Source organism: Balaenoptera musculus, chromosome 16, assembly GCF_009873245.2.
Source record: "Balaenoptera musculus isolate JJ_BM4_2016_0621 chromosome 16, mBalMus1.pri.v3, whole genome shotgun sequence".
In the NCBI taxonomy this organism is placed as follows: Eukaryota; Metazoa; Chordata; class Mammalia; order Artiodactyla; family Balaenopteridae; genus Balaenoptera; species Balaenoptera musculus.
The window spans coordinates 66,726,855-66,748,271 of record NC_045800.1 but is presented as its reverse complement, the minus strand read 5'-3'; the positions used below and the strand labels follow the sequence as shown (position 1 = coordinate 66,748,271).

The following is a 21,417-nucleotide window of genomic DNA, read 5'->3' as shown; positions in this document are numbered from 1 at the left end:
TACCAGTGCCTAGCACAGTTCCTGAAACCTAGTTGGTAGTCAATAAATAGAATATTTATACCACCTTGGGTAGAAGTTTAAGCTAGACCCAAAGTGATTGCAAATGACATGGAGTAGGTTAAGCCTTTACCCATTACAATGTCATTGAGATTGCAGTCAGCACTCAAGAATCAAAAGGTCTTCTTCAGTGCTATAGAGAGAATTTTTTTAAATTACAAACCAGAGATTTTTCATGCTATAGTTTAGTTAAAAATTAGATCAGCTACTCCATTTGCTGTTCATTTCCCCTGTTACAGTTATTAATTATCAAAGATATTAGTTGGTGTGAACAACTGCTTGCTCCCTATAGCCCATCTGCGCTCTCTTCTCAACAATGCATTGAAGTCATAAGTGTTGGATTTATTGCCTCGGTGATTTCCACGGCACAAAGAGTGATTTCATTACAGGACTGGGCAGAAGGGAGAGCTAATGGGTGAGGCAGAAAATGCTTAATCAATATCATGCATGGCATAAGTTTAAAACCCTAAATCCCCAAGCAGATTTTGAAAATGGCTACACTCAAGGCCCCAGTCTCTAGAAATGCATTTACTGCACCATGAAGTTGAGAATCATTTTCTTTCCTCCCAATTCTCTATTACTCCACAGGCCTCTTAAGGACTCACTGAGTCTATGAATAGCTCAGTTGGCCCAGAGAACAAATCCCTGAAGGAATGAGGTGGGAATATATTATTTCCAGGAAAGGCCTTTCCTCTCCAAAACACATGCTTTTTTAAAATATAAAATATCAATTTAGGATCAGCATAGAGGAGAAAATTTCCAAATTTGAATGTTGAAAGAGACCTTACAGATGAGACATTAGCCCTGGAACTGGTGGAAGCACCCTCTAACCTGGGTAGTCCACGGTACGGACCACAATATTATTGAGTCAAGAGACTGACCAGATTTTGGTGACTAGGAGCCATCTACCCCCTATATTAGTTAAATGCTTGTAAGTAGGAATTTAACTGGAATGCTGAATCAGGCAGGCATTTCTGCTATAGTCATGCATCCTGACAGAAGCCACCTGTGTGTTCTGACAATAAAGCAGGTGTGCACCAAAGGATCAAGAGGGGCGAGTGTGATCAGGGGACCACTAAGCATTCTGGTATAAAGACTTCTGCATTATTAAACTTCTTGAACTCTGAATCCCTTAAATACCCACAGGAACTATATAATTTACAATATTAGAGAAAGATTCTTCCTTTCTTCAAAACCATACTGCTAATGTTCTCAAGTAAAAAGAAAGGGTCTAAGAGGTACCCTCAATACCATGACATGAATATAAGCCACAAAGCTGTCTTTACATTGAACACACTGAGAGAAATAAGCAATCATAAAATGGTTAGCAAACAGACCCAATAAATTTTTCAATGTTCTTTCATGGGGCTACCATCTAGGAAATGCTGTCTCAGTGCTAAAACTATAGTCATTTTTCCTGCCATTCCCATCCCTCAGACAGAATGACCTCATCCCATTGTGTTACTTTTCACTGTCTACCTCAACACAACATTTCAACAATGTTCTTGGAATTTTGACTACATTTGAATTATATGTGAAATGTTCTTATTTTCTAGAATTTTTCTGTTCTTAATTTGTATTTTTAAATTCTCCTTCAGAAGAAGCTAAGAAAACCTGCATTATTCAGATACTAGGATAGTGATTACAGCTCAACAATAAGAACTTAGTACATTTATTAAGAAAATGCACAGCTTTTGTTCTACCCTGTCACTTCTGTGTGTCTCAATTTTATGTCCTGTAATAAAAAATTATAAAATCATTAAAAATAAACAAATAAGCCATTCAAAATACCTTAGTTCTCCCCAAAGGCACTTAGGATGATTCCCATTACATTCTTTTGAGAGTTTGATTTACTTATAAAAGCCATAAATATTTTATTAAAATGTAAGCAACTGAAGCAAATAAAAAAGCATATGAGAGATTAATTAAAATAAAAGGTAAGAAAACCTAAGCAGTTCTCTATTAGGATGAGAGAGAAACTTGGTAAATTTGGTTGGAATATAATCATTTTCCAAGGACAATGCCAGTTCAAAGAAGAGTTACCTTGTTTTGACAAAATTTCTCAGGGAGTGGGTGGAATCTCTGGGCTCTAGTGTTTCCTTATAAACAAGCATGAAATGTCATATGCGAAAAGCCCTCTCCCTTTCCGTCTATACTCACAACTAGTACAATTTACCTATTATTTTCTTAACTTTTTATTCACATATTCTAAATGATGATAGAAGCCCAGAGATGGTAAGCAATCTATTCTCATTTCTATGGCTCCTTGAATTATCCTCAAATGTTTGGTGCAATTTTGTGCATGGAGTGAAAATTCCACAAATACAAGTGAGGAAGGGTAATAGGAAGAAAATACCAAAGATTCTCCTATTAGGAAAAAGTCACTAACCATTACCACGTTTTATATACACACACAAAGAACTCCCTCTTTATCTACCCTTGGTTTCGCTTTCTGTGGTTTCAGTTACTTGTGGGCAATCATGGCCCGAAAATATTAAATGGAAAATTGTAAAAATAAGCAATTCATAAGTTTTAATTTGGGTGCCGTTCTGAGGAGAGTGATAAAATCGCTTGCCCTCCAGCTCAGTACCACCAGAAATGTGAGTCACCTGTTAGTCCAGTGTATCCACACTGCATATGCTACCTGCCCATTAGTCTCTTAGCAGCCATCTCCATTAACAGATCAGCTTTACAAGTATCGCCGTGCTTGTGTTCAAGTAACATTTATTTTACTTAATAACGGCCCCAAAGCACAAGAGTAGTGATGCTGGCAATTCGAATAGCCTCTTACTGTGCCTGGTTTATAAATTAAACTTTATCTTATGTATGTACATATAGGAAAAAACAATATATATAGGATTCAGTACCATCCATGGTTTCAGGCATCCACTGGGGGTCTTAGAATCCCCTGTGGATAAGGGGGGACTACTGTGTGTGTGTGTGTGTATATATATATATATATATATATATATATATATCAGAAGAAACATTTATATATATATTTATATAAACATAAAATATGCTTTTACATATAATATGCCTACATATATTATATATTACACTTATATATTATATAAAATATGCTCATTATCTCATATAATATCAGAACCCTATTAATAGATTTTAAAATTAAATCTGAGGGGAGAGAACCAGATATTAAGAGTATATTAATTTAAAAATTAATTTATAATTCTACTCTAAGGTTCATTCAAGTGACATCTTCTTTAGTAGCCATGAGAAAACAAAAATCATTTTGACCCCCTAGATTAGATTTCCTAACCTTTACATTAGGTTTCCTTAATCATATATTTCTGCAAAATTTATGATCAGTTCTTCTTTTTGAATCTCGATAGTTTGATTATATTATAGATACTACAATACTTTGATAATAGATACTTAAATAATAGAATGAAAAATGGTGAATTGTTAATACTATTCATAATGATGTAAGACTAAACTTTTTCACAGAGAAGCTATAGAGAATCTATCTGAAGTATATATCTATATATAAAGATTCATCCTTTTTTTCATCACTGATCTTGTATCATTCAGATTATTGACTAGCAGTATAAATAATACAACCTAACAATAAGAAACCAATAATAAAAACTCTTACATAAAACTCCCTCATGTTATTTTATATCTGTGCCTTCTATGTTCCTGAATGTCCAGCTGTGATAAAAGAAGCTAAAGCATGTTCTCTCAGTAGGGTATACTGATGATAGTGAAGACTGTTATGCAACCTCAGGCTTGAGTTTTACTGCCCAAATATGGCCTAAAACATTTTGATTTTTTAATTGCATTTGATATCTACTTCGAACCTTGAGCTGAAACCAAATCATTATATTGTTAATGAAACAAAGTGGACCATTAAGAAATAACACCTCACATTTTCTCTTTATGTAGCTTATTTTTAATTAGTCTGATCAGAGCCATGGTTGAAAAAATATCATCTGCATATATATGTGGCTGATCACGTAACACTGATCAAAGATTCAACCATCATTAACTTGTTCATTATTACTAAGAAACTAAAGTCAGACATACTATATCCTATGAAGTAAAGTAACAGAAAATCAATGCTAGAAAATGACAGTTTGTAAAGGCTAGGTATAACTGTGCAAAAATTTTAAAAAAGGACACAGTAAAATTAAGTGAGACAACATAAGTAAAACACTGAGAAGAGCTAGATACTCCCCATCCCCAACATTACTTCCGGTCAGTCCAATGATAGTCACCACTCATGTAATGTATATGTGCTAACACAATTTAGAAGTTGATCTTTATTTAAATGTCAACAAGAAGTGTTTTACTGCATTATAATAAAAGCTATATTGTCAGGACTTACCTTTTTTAAAGTTCCTAATATTTGTGTCATATAAAAATTTGAAATAATAAGAGAATAATGGATATTATATTAATAATTACTTACACTAAGAAGTTATTAATAATAAATTAGATATACATATTAGCTCATCCTTATCTGAAGATCTGATATCATCATTACAAACATAAACTTTGTGAGAAGCAATTTTGTTCCCTGCCAGCATCTCCACTAACAAGAACTTTCAAAATTTTACTAATACATAGCTTGTATAACCCCTGAGAAATTTTTATTCTCTATCAAATTTACATTCTAGATAGTTAGATAATGTAAATATAAATGAAATAATGGCAATATGTATATACAACCAGCCAGGCCAGCTTAAACATGGTCTTATCTATATAAAGCATCACAGCAAAGGCAGGTATTTCCCACAACTTCCACCATATCCTACACATACATCTAGGAAAAGAGTAGTGTTTTACAACTGCTTACTTTTGAAGCCAGGCAATTGGTTTTGTTTACTCAGGATCCTGAGAGTACTCAATAATAGATGAATGGATGGATGGAAGAAACAGTATGCATTGAAACTTATGTGTATATAAATTCCGAAGAAATTCATAGCAGAAGCTCATCCTTACAGAATCAAATTCATCTGAGGGGTTTTCATCAAAGAAGTGTTATTTGATCTAAATCTCCAAGTGCAGGATTTTTATGCAACTTAGCAGATGTATATATAGTATCATCTCATTTAGTATAGAAACATTTCAACCAAAATCTGAATTAATTTAACAATAAAGTGAAGAGAAAATGCTAACCAGTAAATTATTGCATCATTTGAAAGCCTATTTAATTAGAAGACAGCTACAAGGATTCATGTAATCCTTAGGTGCTGCCCTCTAAGTCCTAGACAGGAATAAGATCCCCTAAGAAAGTTGGAATATCAAAGTCCTGCCAATGCAAGACAAGCTCTCAGGTATGTCAGAAATGCAGAGCCTGTTTTATGAAGAATCCCAAAATGACAGTAAGCTGTTGAGGAGGAAAAAGCCAGTTGGAAAGCAAACAGGATATCAAAAATCATGACAGAAAACCAAATATAATGCCAGTGATGAGGGAAATCCCATATAGAGCCTCTCTGTGAGATTAAAGTGCACTGCCAGCAATAGCTAGAGTTCAAGAGTTACTTGTAGCAATACAAACACCGTTATATGTTGTTTGCTTTGCAGTGTTTAATTTTCATTCTCACATATTTATAAAAACCTAGATTAAAAATATCAACTGCTGTATCATCATTATGAGATCCTTAAGTGGACTGCTGTAACCACAATTTCCAGGAAAAAGAAAAAGAATGAGATTGTTTTCAAACTGATTAGCAACTGTACTTCATTGCACAGTTGTATGAAGAAACAGATTTGGAAACATAGCATCAAGATTAGTGGGGCCTTTGAGCCACAGTCTCAATTTGGATTCCCATCACTTTACCTGGCAATAGTGCCAATTTAACAGGCATCAGGCTGTGCAGAAGATTTTCATGTAAATGAAAACAGTTTGGGGCATTTTGCTTTCCCTCAGTAAAAGATAAACATAAATTTTCACTGGCATCAAAAATAAAACAGGTTAACATAGAATGATCCAGGGCAGAGTCCATTACAGGGAGAAATAATTTGGCAGGTGCACCAAACTTTTGGACATCATAGGCCCCAAGTCTAGGGAGCACTAAAGAGTGTGAAAAATGCAGGTACAAAAGGTATTAAAGGACAAAGCACAGACATAACATTCTTAAATTTATAGGTGTAAAATCACCAAATTAAAAATAATTATTTTATTTTCAATATTGATTTTTAAAGTTTTATATATTTCAAATTTAAACTAATACTTTACATGATAAAATATACATTAAAAATTTTAAATAAAAATAATAAAAACTTTTAAATAATTAATATAAAATAAATGAAGAAGTTTCCAAACATTATAATGCAGCACTATGTGCCTCATCATTAGTGTGGATTTTTGAAAATTCATTGTAGCCCTCTACCTCTATCCTAGAGTCAAGATGATCTGGCCTTGATTTCATAAGACTTTATTATCTCAGTCATATAGTTCCCACAGTCATCCAGGGACGAACATTTTTAATTTCTTCCTAGACTATGCCAAGTACCCATTAGTCTATTACTTAAATTCACTCATGTATTCATTCATACTTTCAATAAATACGTATTTAGGTCTTACTGTGTTTAAGGGACCACATGAAACAACATAAGGCATAGAAAAATGTGGTTAGTCATAGATTTTTGAACTCAAGAAGGTTATGGTCTAATATAAGTGTATGTTAGAAGGGTTTATGTTCCATCCAGAAGCCTTGAGGCCAAGGACTTGGTGTATCTCCAGCAACTAGCCCAGCATCAGGACCAGCGAAGGCATTCAGCAAGTCTTTGTTGAAGTCAATAAGTTATTGAATGAATATTTCTGTTTGGTTTTGTGGACACAAGCACATGAATTTATGAAAATAATTCATATAGCCAACCCCTAGTTATTTCTTGTTGCAAAACTGAAATACAAATTGTTTGTAAAGAAGAAAATACACTCACAAAGGGCAAAGTCATTTAAATATTTAAGATACATATTTTAAATTGCACTTTAATGCAAGGAGAACTATTACCTTTCAAATGGAACTCAGTTTTTTTTTCACTTTGTGATATCACTCTGCAGGAGTTCACAAAAATATTTTTTTCACACAAAAGGCACTAGAAGAATTATTATCCTCCTGCAAATAGTGTTTTCTTTCACATTATTCTCAAGTTACAGACATCTGAAATTTTTCAAAATCATATTGAGTTCCTGTCTTATTACCCTATACTTGTTATCTCAAGATAGCAATTGCTACTTTAGTTGGCAACTTAGATCTTAAGAAAATACTGAAATTGAGTATTAAGGTGTTGATTTCATCTAAGAATTTAAAAGTGTAAAAAACTAGTTTGTTTTATAAGTTTAAAGGTAGCATAACATAAATTCAGGCTCTTAATTAAGCACCTCCTGAAAATGCTTCTTTAACTAAATTACTAGTAGAATCAAGATAATTAAAATTGATGATCCAACAGTCTATTATACTCACACTAATTAACCGTTAGAATGCTTAAGAGCTCCAAGAGATAGATTGCTCTTCAAACAAATAAATTTCAAAGTAAAATATAGTATCTTTCTGGGAGAGTCTATAAAAGTAAATATTAAATCACTTCTCAGCAATATTGACTCTTGCCAATAAATCTGGAAAATAACAACACTATTTCCAAACAAAGAAGATGGCTAGTTTGTTTTGTACCCACAAAGGATAAATGACATAGTAAGTAGAATCAGCCAGTCAGAGCAAAGTGTGTGTGTGTGTGTATATATATATATATATATATATGTATATACACACACACCCTCCCTTACATATACATATATATATACACACATCCTTATACAAGCACACAACTTGTCTACTAGCTCACTCCATCCACTGCCTCCTTTTCCTTTCTTGCATTATATGTCTATCTCCTTCACTAGTCTATGATTTTGTCAGGGAGCAGAAATTATACCTTATTCATGTTTGTTTCTCCACTTCCCCAGTCCTCCTGTACTCCAGCACCTACCTATAACTCTTTTATGTACAGAAAGAAATCAAAACAAGTATCATTTAATATAAAACAAAATAATCAGATTAACTGAGGTTTCTTTTTACACTTCTTGTTAAAAAGAAAAACTAACATCATTTTATTGGAAAATTTTCTACCAATTTCCAAGTCAACACAGACATCTAGTTTTAAAATCCCTAAAGGTCTCCCTAAATAATCTTACACATATTTTATCTCAGAGTATATGTAAGGCTCCTATCCCAGTTCAGAATGTTTTCCAGATTAGACCCTTCCCCTTACACTTTGTATTTGGCCAATATGAGCTTAGTAAGAAGAAGAGAGCTCTGATTTTGAGCTGTCACCATCCATCCACATTGTGAATCCCTGATCAACTATAGGTTTCTTTCCTGAGGACCCAAAGTGCAAAGCAGTATCAGAAAGCTAAAGTGTAGCTTAGCAAATCATAGTGTTTACCCTACTGGAAATAAGATCCAATGTTGATAATTGGTGTCTAAATAGTATCAGACACATTATACTGTGTTTACCTCTCTAGGCTCCAAAGCCAGTGTGAGTTAGATAAAGTGATAAATAAGAAATAAAGCATACTGGTTAGGAAGTCAGGCAACCACTTCTGCAACTCACCAGGTAAATGATTTTTAACTAATTACTTAAACCATCTAAGTCTTAGTTTTTCAACTGTAAAATGGGAATAATTATATTTATCTTATAACAGCCTTGGTAGGCTTAAATAAGATGCCCTAAGTCCAGCATGTAGCATGGCACCTAGCACACAGTAAATGCTCAATAAATGACAGTGATGATAATGAGGTGAATGTTAGAGACGTGTCCAGGCAGGTGTCAGGCAGACCAAGCGATGAAACAAGTGCCCACAGCCGCTCAGGTGGCTAGGAAGAGAAATCACTGCAGAAATCCTGAAGAATTACGGTAGGACCAGAGGTAACATCTAGGCAAACTTCGACACTCTTCCAGTGAACCAAGCTGCAGTGTGATAATTTCTTACACTATTTTTCCTTATATAATACTTACATTTTACCAACTGCCTCAATACTTAGAAAACAAAATATTAATTAGTAATATGATTTTTAAGAATCAAGCCAGTAGAAAAGATATTTTCCATCAAGTTTCTTAATATTACTCAAGTAATACCAAAGACACAACTTTCTATTTTTACCATCAGTAAAACTACCAGCCTATACACAAAACTCACGTTTGGTAGCTCTGAAACAAATGTTTCTAACCAATCCCCAATACACATAAAGTTGCACGTACTCTAACATAACCAAAGGCTAGTCTGGAAAATTTACATAACCTTATATAAATGAAACAGAAAGTAGAGGCATCAAGATAAACAAGAATAAAGTCATTAGCAAGTGCATTTTGAAAAAATTAAAACACTTCTTTAAATAAATTGAGAAATTTACAAGCAGTGGTGTGATATGTACATGTGTGTACTCACATATATCTACATGTACATATGAAATAATGTTTTTAAGGAAGCTAATTTCCCAGAATAAAGTATATTTCAAATCCCACTTCTCTGCAAAGACAGAGTAATGATTCAGACATGATAAAAAAGAAAAAGAAAAGAAAAAAGCATTCACTATTTTCTACATGCTGCTTACATTTAATTAAATAGAAATATAGTTAATCTCCAGAAATGAATTTACAAATATTTAGTTTTATTTTTAACTCTACTGATTAGACATGCCAGTCATGCAATCACTAAAGTAAACAAGGTAATAATATTTTGAGCCAAGATAACGGCAACAGAAATGAGAGAAGTGGATGCATGTAAAAGATATATGCCATTGATGTCAACAAAGTAACTGACAAATAATGGGACATTTGGAGCAAGGGACAAGGAAGTGTTGAAGGAGACTGGAAAACCTGACTTAACTTGGTGCTCCCCAAAACAGAAAAAGGACCATGGGAAGAACTTAGTTTGGATCCAGAGATAATGAGCCCAGTTTGAGACAGATTTAGAGACAAATTAGAGAAATACTATTAATTGGAAAAATATTATAATGCCTGTTTCTTATTTTATATATGAATAGGTAGAAATAGACTCAACTGAAAATTCATTAAATTTAGTAGATGAAAAACAAATGTAAAATAATAGGCCTCTGAATTACAACATAAAATGGGGGAAAATGTCTTGATAGTGATAAAGGCTACATCTCAAAAAATTAATTCTTTCATGAAGCAAGTCTGTTTCTTTCACTACATACAGATTACTGAAAAACAAAACCCTGTTAGCTACAAAAACCCTAAAGTAACATCCTTTCAACAACCTAGAGAGGTAGAATACTGGCTAGGTAACATTGGCCTTCTAAAAATAGAAGATTTCCCCCGTGATATATGGGAACAGCATGAGCATTCTCCTCAATGATAATCAATAGAAATATTTATACTTAGAAAAACTCTACTCAGAAATAACATTTAACAAGCAAACATTTCCTATGTTTTGCAATTCTAGAGAGGGAAAAACAACCTTTTTATTATTCCCTCTCAAAAGTGGACTGTCATTTTCTGTTCTTCAGAGTACTTACTGTACTTAAAATAATCCTTGCTATCCTACAGAAAAGATGTTTAAATGGCTTGTAACCAACTAATTAGAATATGAGCAATACACATGCATATTCATATATACACATATATATATATGTGTACAAATATACATATTATTTTGCAGTGAATATAAGATTAAAATGACCATTTTTACTTAATCAAAAATTGGAAACTTTAAAAAGTTATTCTTTCCCCTTAAAGTAACAAGCTCGAACATTTTAAATGAATGGGAAAAAAAGACTTAATAATGAGTTATTTTTATTCATCTAACATTACAAAATTTGTATATGTGAAAGGTACATATACGTGATGTTGAGACAGACACTGGAAAATTACTGCTTAGGCAAATATCATTGATGTCAACACAGTAACTAGTTTAGCAGAGTAGAAATTTTTCCTGAGGCGAATTTCCTAAATAATGTCAGCTTCTACCTCTCATCATTAGAATAGCATATAATGATTTCTTAGTTCAGACTCTAGATGATATTGCTTTCTGGGGAGTTAAGTTTTCATATTCTTGGATCGCTATAAGTTATGCCTTAAGAATAATTAACTCACCTGAAAAATACTGACCTAAAGTATCGAAGGAAACCATAAGTAATTATAAATAGGAGTTTATCAGGTTAAAATTCACTGAAAGAAACTGTTCTCTCAGAAAGAAAGGCCGAGAAGACTCTACGGACACTTTAAATAGAGCCCTGTAACAAAAGGTCTGGGGAAGCAGAGGCTTATTAGATTTATATCTCCTACTGCCCTTGCTGTTCATTTTCATTTTATAAAATAACATATTTGGGTCATCTTCAGGTAGGTTGACTAAAGTGATTTATTTTCCAAAATGGGACAATAAGTATAAACTGGGACTGTCCTGCTGAATACTCTATCCATAGGGGAGAGCGTGGCTGTGTGCCTCTCCTGCTTCAGCACATTAATATAAATCAGGTAAAAATGCAGAAAGGGGCACAGACAGAGAGGATGGATAGAGAATACCCAGGTCAGACTGGAAAGGGAAAAGAAAACACAGGGCACAAGGTCACATGACTAACGATTATGTGAGGAAGGAGAAAGGGCTGCTATGTTTACTGACTGGGTGACAAGAATGGATTTACATGGATTGTATCTGAGCCTCAAGATATTTGCTTAATGCCAGTGGATAGCCTCTCCATCACTACCCAGCCACTATGTGTGCGTGTGTGTGTGTGTAAATAATATTTCTATATATACAGTATACATCTATATTTTATACAACAAATATGAAATAGTTGTCCAAAACTAATATATCACCAAAATTTGCATTTTCCATATCAGATTTAAATAATTTTGAAATCATAAGTAACTGGCCACAAGATTATATATATGTATGTATTATATACATGTGTATTTATGTATGTCTTTATATACTGTGTATATGTGTATGTCAATACATGTGTATATTCCTATGAATATACACGTGAATATAACTAATGCTAACTTCCAGATTTTCAAAATCATTTAAGTCAACCTGGGAAAAATCTACTGTGATGTTGTATTCAGATATGTTTAGCTCTTAAATTCTACTTACGAATACAACTTAGTATGTTATTTTCTTGATATTAAGATATCATCAACTTTAAGAATCACTTTCAGTTGCGGGGAAGAAAATACATGTTAAACATCCACACTAATTATAAGTACCATCCCAATTTCAGAAAGATTAAAATATGAAAAATATGACTTGACATTAAAAAAGTATAACCAAGGGGTTAGGTGTTTTAAAATAAAACATATCCCCAAATAAGAAACTCTATAAAGAAAATATGTGGGATTTATTAATAAATAAGAGTGCTAACTACCTAACTGATATAGTTCAAATTAAGACTTGCACTCTGGATACCAGCAGCCTCTAGATACTAAATCAAGCAGGAAATTGTGTACACACACACACACACAAACACAGAATAAATGTATCACGGTTTATTATTTTTCATAAATCATCACCATAAAAATTATGAATTATTCACAGTAGAGTTAATTCCAAGTAAGCCAGGAGTGATATAGCATATATAAAGCATAAGTTTCCATGACAAAGAAGAACAAGTATAAAAAATCCTACAGATATATGACCCATAACACATTACACAACATTGATTTCCCAGAGGCTAATGTTAAACTCACATACCCAATAACATCCTATAACTCAAATCTATTCATGCTGCACAATTACTTTTGCATAATAATATATTGTATTTTAGTTATCTGAGCTATTTTGTCTGTAACAATAGGAGTTCTTCCTTATTTTAAATGAGCATCTTTGGAAGCATCGTATTATTTTCTTTATGATCTTTCAATCACCTTGACCATTTTTTTAAAGTGTATGATATCTTTCATTCACACATCAGGTAGCATGCTTCAAATTTTTAAAAATTCACATTAATAGGAAGAGTTCTCAGGAATGTAATTTGATGAAGGGGATTACATTTCTGTCTCCAAGGACTAAGCCTTACACGTTTGATACATTGAAATGTTCACATTAAGAAGAAATTATAATCTCAAAAGAAGTGAATACTTTAAGAGAAAACAAGGAAATAACAGCTCAACTAATTTTTACTAAAGGAAAACTAAATAAGGGTAGAAGGATAGGGATGGAAAGACGAGGAAAAAAGGATTCTTATGTATGGAGAAAAGGACTAAGAAAGTAAAGAAGGAGTTAATAAAAGAATAAAATCTAGGCATTCTGCTTTTCTTAGCTTTGGGCTCCAATCTTAGCTGAGATCAGAGGAATTTAGTCTGAGGTGACCAAAGAGAAATATATTTTATCCACCACCAAATAAGAATGGTGGAAGTTTTTATCCAAGGTAATTCAACAACATGAATTAGTAATTAGGATATTAGGTAGAGATCAAGGCTGAAGTTTCCTCAAAACTGCCTACTTTTTAGAACAATTTTTTTAATCTTATTGAAAAAAATGGGAATAATCTCTAGACTTTGACATCTGATTACATTTCAAACTACCTTTTGTCTGTAACACACGTTTCCCTTCTGTTCACAATGGTCACTCTTGCTCTTTCCTATTTTTAGAACTTGCTTCCTTTCATTAAGCTGCAATTAGCAAGAGTCCCTTCCACATATATATCACTGATTCCTTCAAACTAGCATCATCCTTTGTTGCTTTTAGACTTTCACAGAAGCCAGAGTTTTTTCCTGGGAGTTCTCTAAACCTTAGTTTTTAGATATATGAATCAAGCTACAGACATTAATGTTTCAAAGAATGCTCACGGCAAAATAAATATTAAGAAGGTATTGACAGGGGATACGTAGCCACAATCTTTACTGACAGTGGCCAAGCTGTGACAAAGCCACAGGAGTACAGGACTATTTCGACAATCATGGCACAGTCAGGCACCATCATTGCTACTGTCCAAAAGAGCACCTATGGGAGTGAAGAAAAGGTGCTTTTTAAAAAAGACCATCATGAAGATAACCCTACTCTTTATTTCATAGCATGTTACAATGTTATAGCTTTTCTGAAATAATATTAAGTTATAGTATCCAGATCATATAGGTAAAAACACTTTAAAATGTGGGGGAAAAAAAAAAAAAAAAAAAAGAAGTTATTGGGTAAGAAGAGCCAGAATGACTTGCGTAGACAATTCTCTTCTGCAGTGGTTCTCAAAGTGTGGTGTGTGGATTAACAGCACCAGTATCATATGGGAACTATAAGGAATGCAAATTACAGGTCCCACCTCAGACCTACTAAATTAAAAAAAAATCAGGGAAGTGGATGTTGGAGCTGAAGAAGGGGGAGGTGATTTTTATGCATGATAAAGTTTGAGAACCACTGTTCAATTGTATTCCAGTACCATAAGTAACCAAATAATATTTTTCTTAGTTCCAAAACCACAAATTTACCTCACTGAGGAAAAGCATTCTTCTGACTTTTCTAACAAAACTTTTAGTATTTTCAGAATCGCTTAGGTTCCTATTTACCTGAAGGTTCTAGTTAAGAATTGAGCAGCTCCATCTCAGGCTTTAGAACTGTTGCATTCTGCGTGCTAGTATGAGAATGAGGGACATTAGTGAGATAGCGGGGGACTCTTGAGCCACAGATATACCCATGGAAGTTAGTCAAGTCAGCACTTCACATTCCCCAAATCTTGCCCCCAAAGTTGTCTTTTTATAACTGACTTTTCTCGTATCTTTTTTCCCCAGATACCTTTATCAATGAATGTGTCAACTTTTCTGGCATACGACCAGCCCACAATAAGTTACTGTGGGGTGCATCATGAACTTCTCTCTCATAAATCCTTTGAAACGAATGCACAGGAAGATACGATGGAAACACACCTAGAGACTGAGCTGGACCTGAGCACAATCACAACAGCTGGCCGAATCAGTGACCATAAACAGCAGCTGGCTTAACTGAGCTAATTGGTAACCAAGGGTTGCCATCAAACTTTGTAACCTCAAGGACAAAATGAGGAAGATTTGTTCATTGTGGACTCTAAAACAAAAGAAAACAATCCCCTGTTAAAATAAACAAAAAATCCAAGATTGATTCATGAAATAAAGAAGACATGAATTGTTTCAACTCTACACTTTATAATTAGCTAAGTTGTGCAGTATTTTTTTGACTTACAGTATGACCCTGAAAAAAAAACTTTTTTTCTCAAAACTCATCCTACCTACCTGTAAAAACTGTACAGAGCTAATGTATTTTTCATATTGTAAAGTTTCAATTATAGAAACAACTCGTATGTACAGTACCATAATTTAATTACATTTTACTTTACAAACTTTATGTATTTCAGTTTCTAAAATTTTAAATTAACAAAAATTATTTCTTGTGTTATTCAGAGTTACTCAGTTTTGTAGGGACTGTTTTGTTACTGCTTTTGTGCCCAGAAACCTTGACTCTCAAATTCTGTGCTGTGCAAAACATGCACGATTTTTATCATGCTTACGGCGTAGAATTTTATCTACTTGGTCCAGAAATAATACATTAACCAAAAAGGGTTTGTTGAGACTTGTAAGAAGTTCTTCAATTACATAGACAGGTCTTTCTTATAAATGAAAAAAAATCAAAGATTTTTTAACACTTCTCAGACTTAACTGTTGCCTTGAATTACAGCCTAGTTTCTAAGCAGTGAAATGTAATGATAAAGAGGGATATTTTAACAACGTATTTCTGAATGAATGACTCATTATTTCATTCTTTTGAGTAACCCATTGTTAAGGGTGGGGGGAAGCATGGACAAAACATCACTGGAAACAAAGGCCGTAACCACAGCAACAGAGTTTGATATACTTAAAAGGTGCAGCTGCCAGTGACAAAGAAAAACTCTGTTACTTCTCATTACTTCAGGCCAAGGTGGGAGGATAAAGCATAATAATTGTACAGTAGCAATTTTTCTCTTAATTAACCCAAAGTGGTTTACCTAAAAATAACCATCAGTGCAAAATGTGCCTGGTTTTAAGACAATTTCCCATTTAGAATGGTGAGGCTGTATTTTAGGAACATCTGAAAGGAAATATATGAAAATTTTCACTTTGTGTGCTACATCCATTTTCTCCTGGGAGAGAACTCTAAACATCTACAGCTGATTCAATACAGATAGGAGCCATGGTGGAACTTTATCACGCAGGTAGACTGTAAACATCCTTAATATGTTCTACATTGTTTATATTGCTATTCATAATGAGATTCACCTCCAAATTATCTGAAAAATAATCCAGAGTAATTTGAAACCACCCCGGATCATATATCGATTATCCAATTGTATTATAAAGTTAATTCAATCAAATTATGAAAACCTGACTTTTCAGAAGCTGAAATAATCAACTTGTTTCTGTTGTTTGCTTGACACAGGTCACTGTTTGAAAATATTGTTATTTTATCTATGGTATTCACACATCCTTTTGTGTTTTTTTTTTAATATAAAACTACAAGTTTCAATTGCTGTTACACTAGGAGAAGTGCTTTTTTTATGCTGTCATTTTTAATTCATGACATCAAAAATAGGTTGAGAGGATGTCAATCTAATAGGGATCAAACACAGTCAAAAACAATGAAGAAAAGAATCTGTGAAAACCGATGTCAAACTTTCAATTTTTTAAATTTCTTCCAAAGAAATTCAAAAGTGTAGTTTTATGCAGGTTTATCATGGCAAATTTAAGGGCAGGTTCAAAGAGAATGAATTTAAAAAATCAAGAGCAAATTTTTGTTGAAAATATACTGTCAGAAGGGAAAGAAACAAAATGTTGGAAGAGCAAACTCTCTTACTAATTTAAATGAAACTAAATGTCACAGCACTTGTATCAACTATTTGGCATTCCAGATTTTGTAACATATTTTGCATAAATTATTTGCTATTCAGAAAATTTTGTCATTTTTAGTTTAATTTTAATCTCTTTTTTTCAATTTCTGATTTCCTTGCACTGTATTATTGTCAGAGTATTCTTAATCCTCTACACTGGTATTTTGCTTTGCAGTTTGCAAATCTATAGAGGGTTAACTATAAATCTATTATGTGTGGATCTGAAATCTGATGCAAAATTTTATTTATTATGTAAACCAAAATGTCACTTGCAATTTTTTCTCATAGAAGTTGTCCTTGCAAAGATTCAAATATCTTTTAATTTGTGTAAATAAGCATTTTATATCTTCTCTTTCCAGACATTTTCAAACTGACAAATGATTTTTAGAAATTTTAAAGGTTCCAGGGAGCCTCACAAATATATACCCTTTATTTCCTGAAGCAAACTGCTTTCTTTCTTAAACATTTTAAGTTCATCTGAAGTGAACAACTATAAATAGAAGCAGTCACCTTGGAACCAGGTGCATGGGAGCTCTTAGCTCTGTGCATCGGAGGACTTATTACGTACATTAAGAGCCAAATAAACTAAGAATTTTGGTATTTGTCATATTTGAAATTAAACCCAAAGGATCTTTAACAGGAAAAAAAAAAAAGATGTTGGGTTACTTGTTTGCTTAATTTTTATTCTGCCATGTCCCGGGGTGTGGGGGCTTTGCGGAAATGAAAACCTGCTAGAGGAGATTGTGTCTGGAATCTTTACCATACATTTGCAATTTATATATTTGTGTCTAAAATCCCTATTTCTAATCTGTCTTTTTCAGAATTCAGTAATCTCCCATTTCCTCTTTCTAACCACCCCATGTCTTCTTTCCTGTCTACTACTCACCTCTTTAAACAACTGAAATGTTTCTATGTTTGGAGTTGAAAAATGCAGTTCAGCCCAACATGGTTACAATAACAGCGGTAGCTACAGCAAACACATTTAAGCAGTGTTTTGAAGTTTACAAACCATATTCCACATAAATTATCTCATTTTCCCTTCATAACCAATCTATGAAGACACATTAATCTCAAAGAAGTTGAGACTTGCCCAAGAACACAGGGCTAATAATTGGTGGAGCTGAACTACTCTCAAAATTCAGACCGTATTAGTCTTTCCACTATACTAAAAGCCTTCCCTCTCTGATCAGGGCCAGAGAATTTCCAGATAGTAAATAGAATGAAAGTCCCAATTTCCAGATAGTAAATAGAATGAAAAAATGTTTGACATGTTGTTTAGTAATCCCTAATTTAACTCAGTTCCTCTATCTGTATAATATATGGGCTAAATAGACTCTTTCTGTGTGCTACTCTGGGCTCTCACATTAAAACTCTTTATTCAAAAAGTATAACAAGTCATAAATTTCTTAACAAATCACATCATTTGTAAATGTGTAGAACGGTTGCTTCCAAGAACTGGATGTATATAGTCCCCAAGGTACAGAATAAAATTGAGAAGCATAAAAAAAAAACAAAAACAAAAACAAAAAAATCAAAGATCAAAATCGAGATTATGCATAGAGTTATAAAACAGATTCATAGTGCAACGTTGAACATATGTTTAACACATGTTCAACTGAACACACATTCAATTCAGAGCTAATTGGAAAAACCTTTGTAATTTTCTTTTTTTCCTTTTTTGTTTCAGCAAAAATACTTATTGAACCATGAATTCTTACATCTATCTTAATAGAGAATAATTTTCTCTATTCTCATTCCAATAAAAATGAAATGTAATTCATCCAAACTGATGTACAGATGCAAAAACATATGCTAATAAGCAAATAATATTTTTGATCAGCTCATTTTATCAAGTCTCTATCCCTACTCCCAAAACCACAAAATCAGACAGATTTTCATATAAATTATATTTTTAGAAGGAAAGAAAACTTGCCCAAATTTAACATTCAAGACAAATGACATAATCCTAACTTGAAATCAGATCAGTATGACTATGACTCCACAAACTGCTTAGAAATAGAATCTTTTTTGCAAAAATATTTTCTAAAATAAAACCACTGTATATGGGATTAAGAATATATGTTTTTCTCTGCTCCTGACTGGAAGACAGATATCATCTCTGAAACTCAACATTAAAAATAAGTAAAGAAACTGGAAGCATGAAAACAGGTACCTGATGTGAATGATTAGTAAGCTGGAAGAAAGAAAATCAGACGTAGATTTTCTGCTGGGTAGACGGTAGCCAATGAAGGAAAAAGTAACAGAACCAGCAGATATTCAGCCTCAGGAAAAAGGATAATAAATCTCTAGAGTAGACACAATAACATCTTACATTAGCATAGCTCTTAACAGTTTATCAGTCAGGGTAATGGTATAACCACCTCGTAACACATAAAAAGTCCCGAGGTCCAGATGGGTTGATAATACAGTAAGAAATCCAGATAAGTTAGTCTTGCAGCAAGTAAGAGCCTCCAACTACTTTTATTACCTTCTCAACTCACCACAGCTGTCCCTAACTAGAGAGGTACCAAAGGCAGAGGATCCACGGTCAAGGCTTTCAAAACCCTGACATACCCACAAGGGTGGAGTAGACTGACAATCAGCAATTGTGCTTCATTTTACTATCAACTGTAATGGGGAAGAAATATTTGAAAATTTAAAAAATATATACCAAAACGGTGATGGGTTACCTGTAAAGGTCTCTCATGGCTTACATAATGATTTTAGTATGAGATAAGAGGCTTATATGTAACATTTTTAAGTTAGGGTAAAATTGATGTTTAAAAAAGTCCACAGTTGATTATTTACCTTTCTATTAAAGATGGTGACCTTAAAGCAAAAGAGTGCCTCAGCCATCTAGGACTTAGAGAACTCTTGAATTTCTTCCTCCTTTCTCCCATCTATTTATAGATTTTCTTTTATATGATATATGTCTTCCCAAAAAACTAAGTGACATTTTATTTTGTATAAATCAAATAATATTTCAAATACATTAAGGGACTATATGATAAAGGACCCTTGAAGTAAATCCTTCTTGTTTTCTAATCTGAAACACCACTCACTAATTTATCTTTTGTAAACTGATTTACACATATCTTGTGTTGCATAATGCAGCACATGGCCTTAAAGGTTCTATGGTGCAGTCTCTACCTCAGACTGTATAAAAGAAAGGACTCTCTAGTTCTGAGCAGGTCTATAGACACTAGAGTGATCATTTTCAGTCAGTTTCAGTTAGGGAATTTATTTATCTGGACTAATATGAAAAACACTATTAAAATAATATGAATGGATAAAGTTGACAAGTTATATTTTTTCTAGTTATTGGTTTAAACTTTTGTCACCTATCATAGCGTCAAAGCTACTATTAAGAAATCAAAATGAGCCCAAATCCCTTGGATCCATACTAGATTTACTGAGTCAGAATCTCTGGAGCTAATCTCTAAGGCATGCTAAATTTTGCAAAATATTATTCAGATGAATTTACTTTTGCCAAGCGATTCAGTTGCTTTTTATTCTAGTCTAAAATTCTTCTTGTGCTTTCCTATTCCAATGTGAATCTAGTTTGCTAAGCCTGGATGAACATTTTTCTTGATTAGAAGAATGTGCAACAAAGGACAACTATACATAAAATGGTCAGGTTGTTTCCTAACAAACTGTGTTATTTATAGATTTTGCTCCCCACTAGCTCTTCCAACAGAAATCTCTGAAAACCATCTTAAATCAGCTGTGTTATTCACTTATATTATTATCCATGAAAGCAAGTAATAAGTTAACTGTTGAAAAGCTGGAATTGGGGAGAGAGGAAGGACTAATTTATGATGTAATAGGCATTGTGTTGTCCTCATCTCATTCTCAAACCATCTTAGGAAACAGGTACAACTACCATTTTAAAAAAAGGAAAATAAGAATCATGGTAGCTCAATAATTTGCCAAGGCTTATAGAGTAGAGTTGGGGATTCAAATCCAGCGCTCCTGACTCTAAGAATGTGCTCCTACCACCCAATAGCACATTTTCAAATGTTAACAAAGACCACAATCAATATAATTAGGCTCATATATTTTAATAAGGGGTGTGGAGACAGGAGGAAAAGAATGTACTTTCCTATTCCTAAACAGAAAAATTGCATAAGCTATTTCACACTGTGTAGAGATTTCCTTCAATATCCCAAGTCCGCAACTTAATGGAAAGAAATATCCATTATTTTCTTGAAGTTTTATACATTGTTTCCTAAAAAGCATGAACATTTGAAAGAAAAAATCCTTCAAAAAATAAATACTCCCAAATACTCATGTTGTATTTTCATTTCCAATTTTCCTAGCATATTATAAACTTATGACAAAAATATGATAAGTAAATATCCATAATATAAACTTCAACTGGCCAAAGATGGAGGGAAGGTTGTCAATTGAAGCAAAAATGATATAGATAAAGTCAATAAAGTAACCAGTGCAATGACAATGTGAAAAAAAGACCAATCATCTACAGTCAGAAAATGTTAACTGGCAATGACATGGCTTAGGTTGCAGAATATTTCCTTTGATG

At 33.2% G+C, this 21,417-nt stretch overlaps 2 protein-coding genes across 2 annotated transcripts in view; one reads left to right on the top strand and one right to left on the bottom strand.

The window, feature by feature from the left end:
- Nucleotides 1-19,554, top strand: part of LRRTM3 (leucine rich repeat transmembrane neuronal 3) — a 185,357-nt gene extending 165,803 nt beyond the window's left edge. Inside the window, exon 3 of the mRNA XM_036828187.1 lies at nucleotides 14,770-19,554. Coding sequence (XP_036684082.1) covers nucleotides 14,770-14,979 — 210 coding nt within the window. The 3' untranslated portion in view covers nucleotides 14,980-19,554. The remainder of the gene's footprint in view (nucleotides 1-14,769) is intronic.
- CTNNA3 (catenin alpha 3) overlaps nucleotides 1-21,417 on the bottom strand; it is a 1,729,751-nt gene that overhangs the window by 1,103,648 nt on the left and 604,686 nt on the right.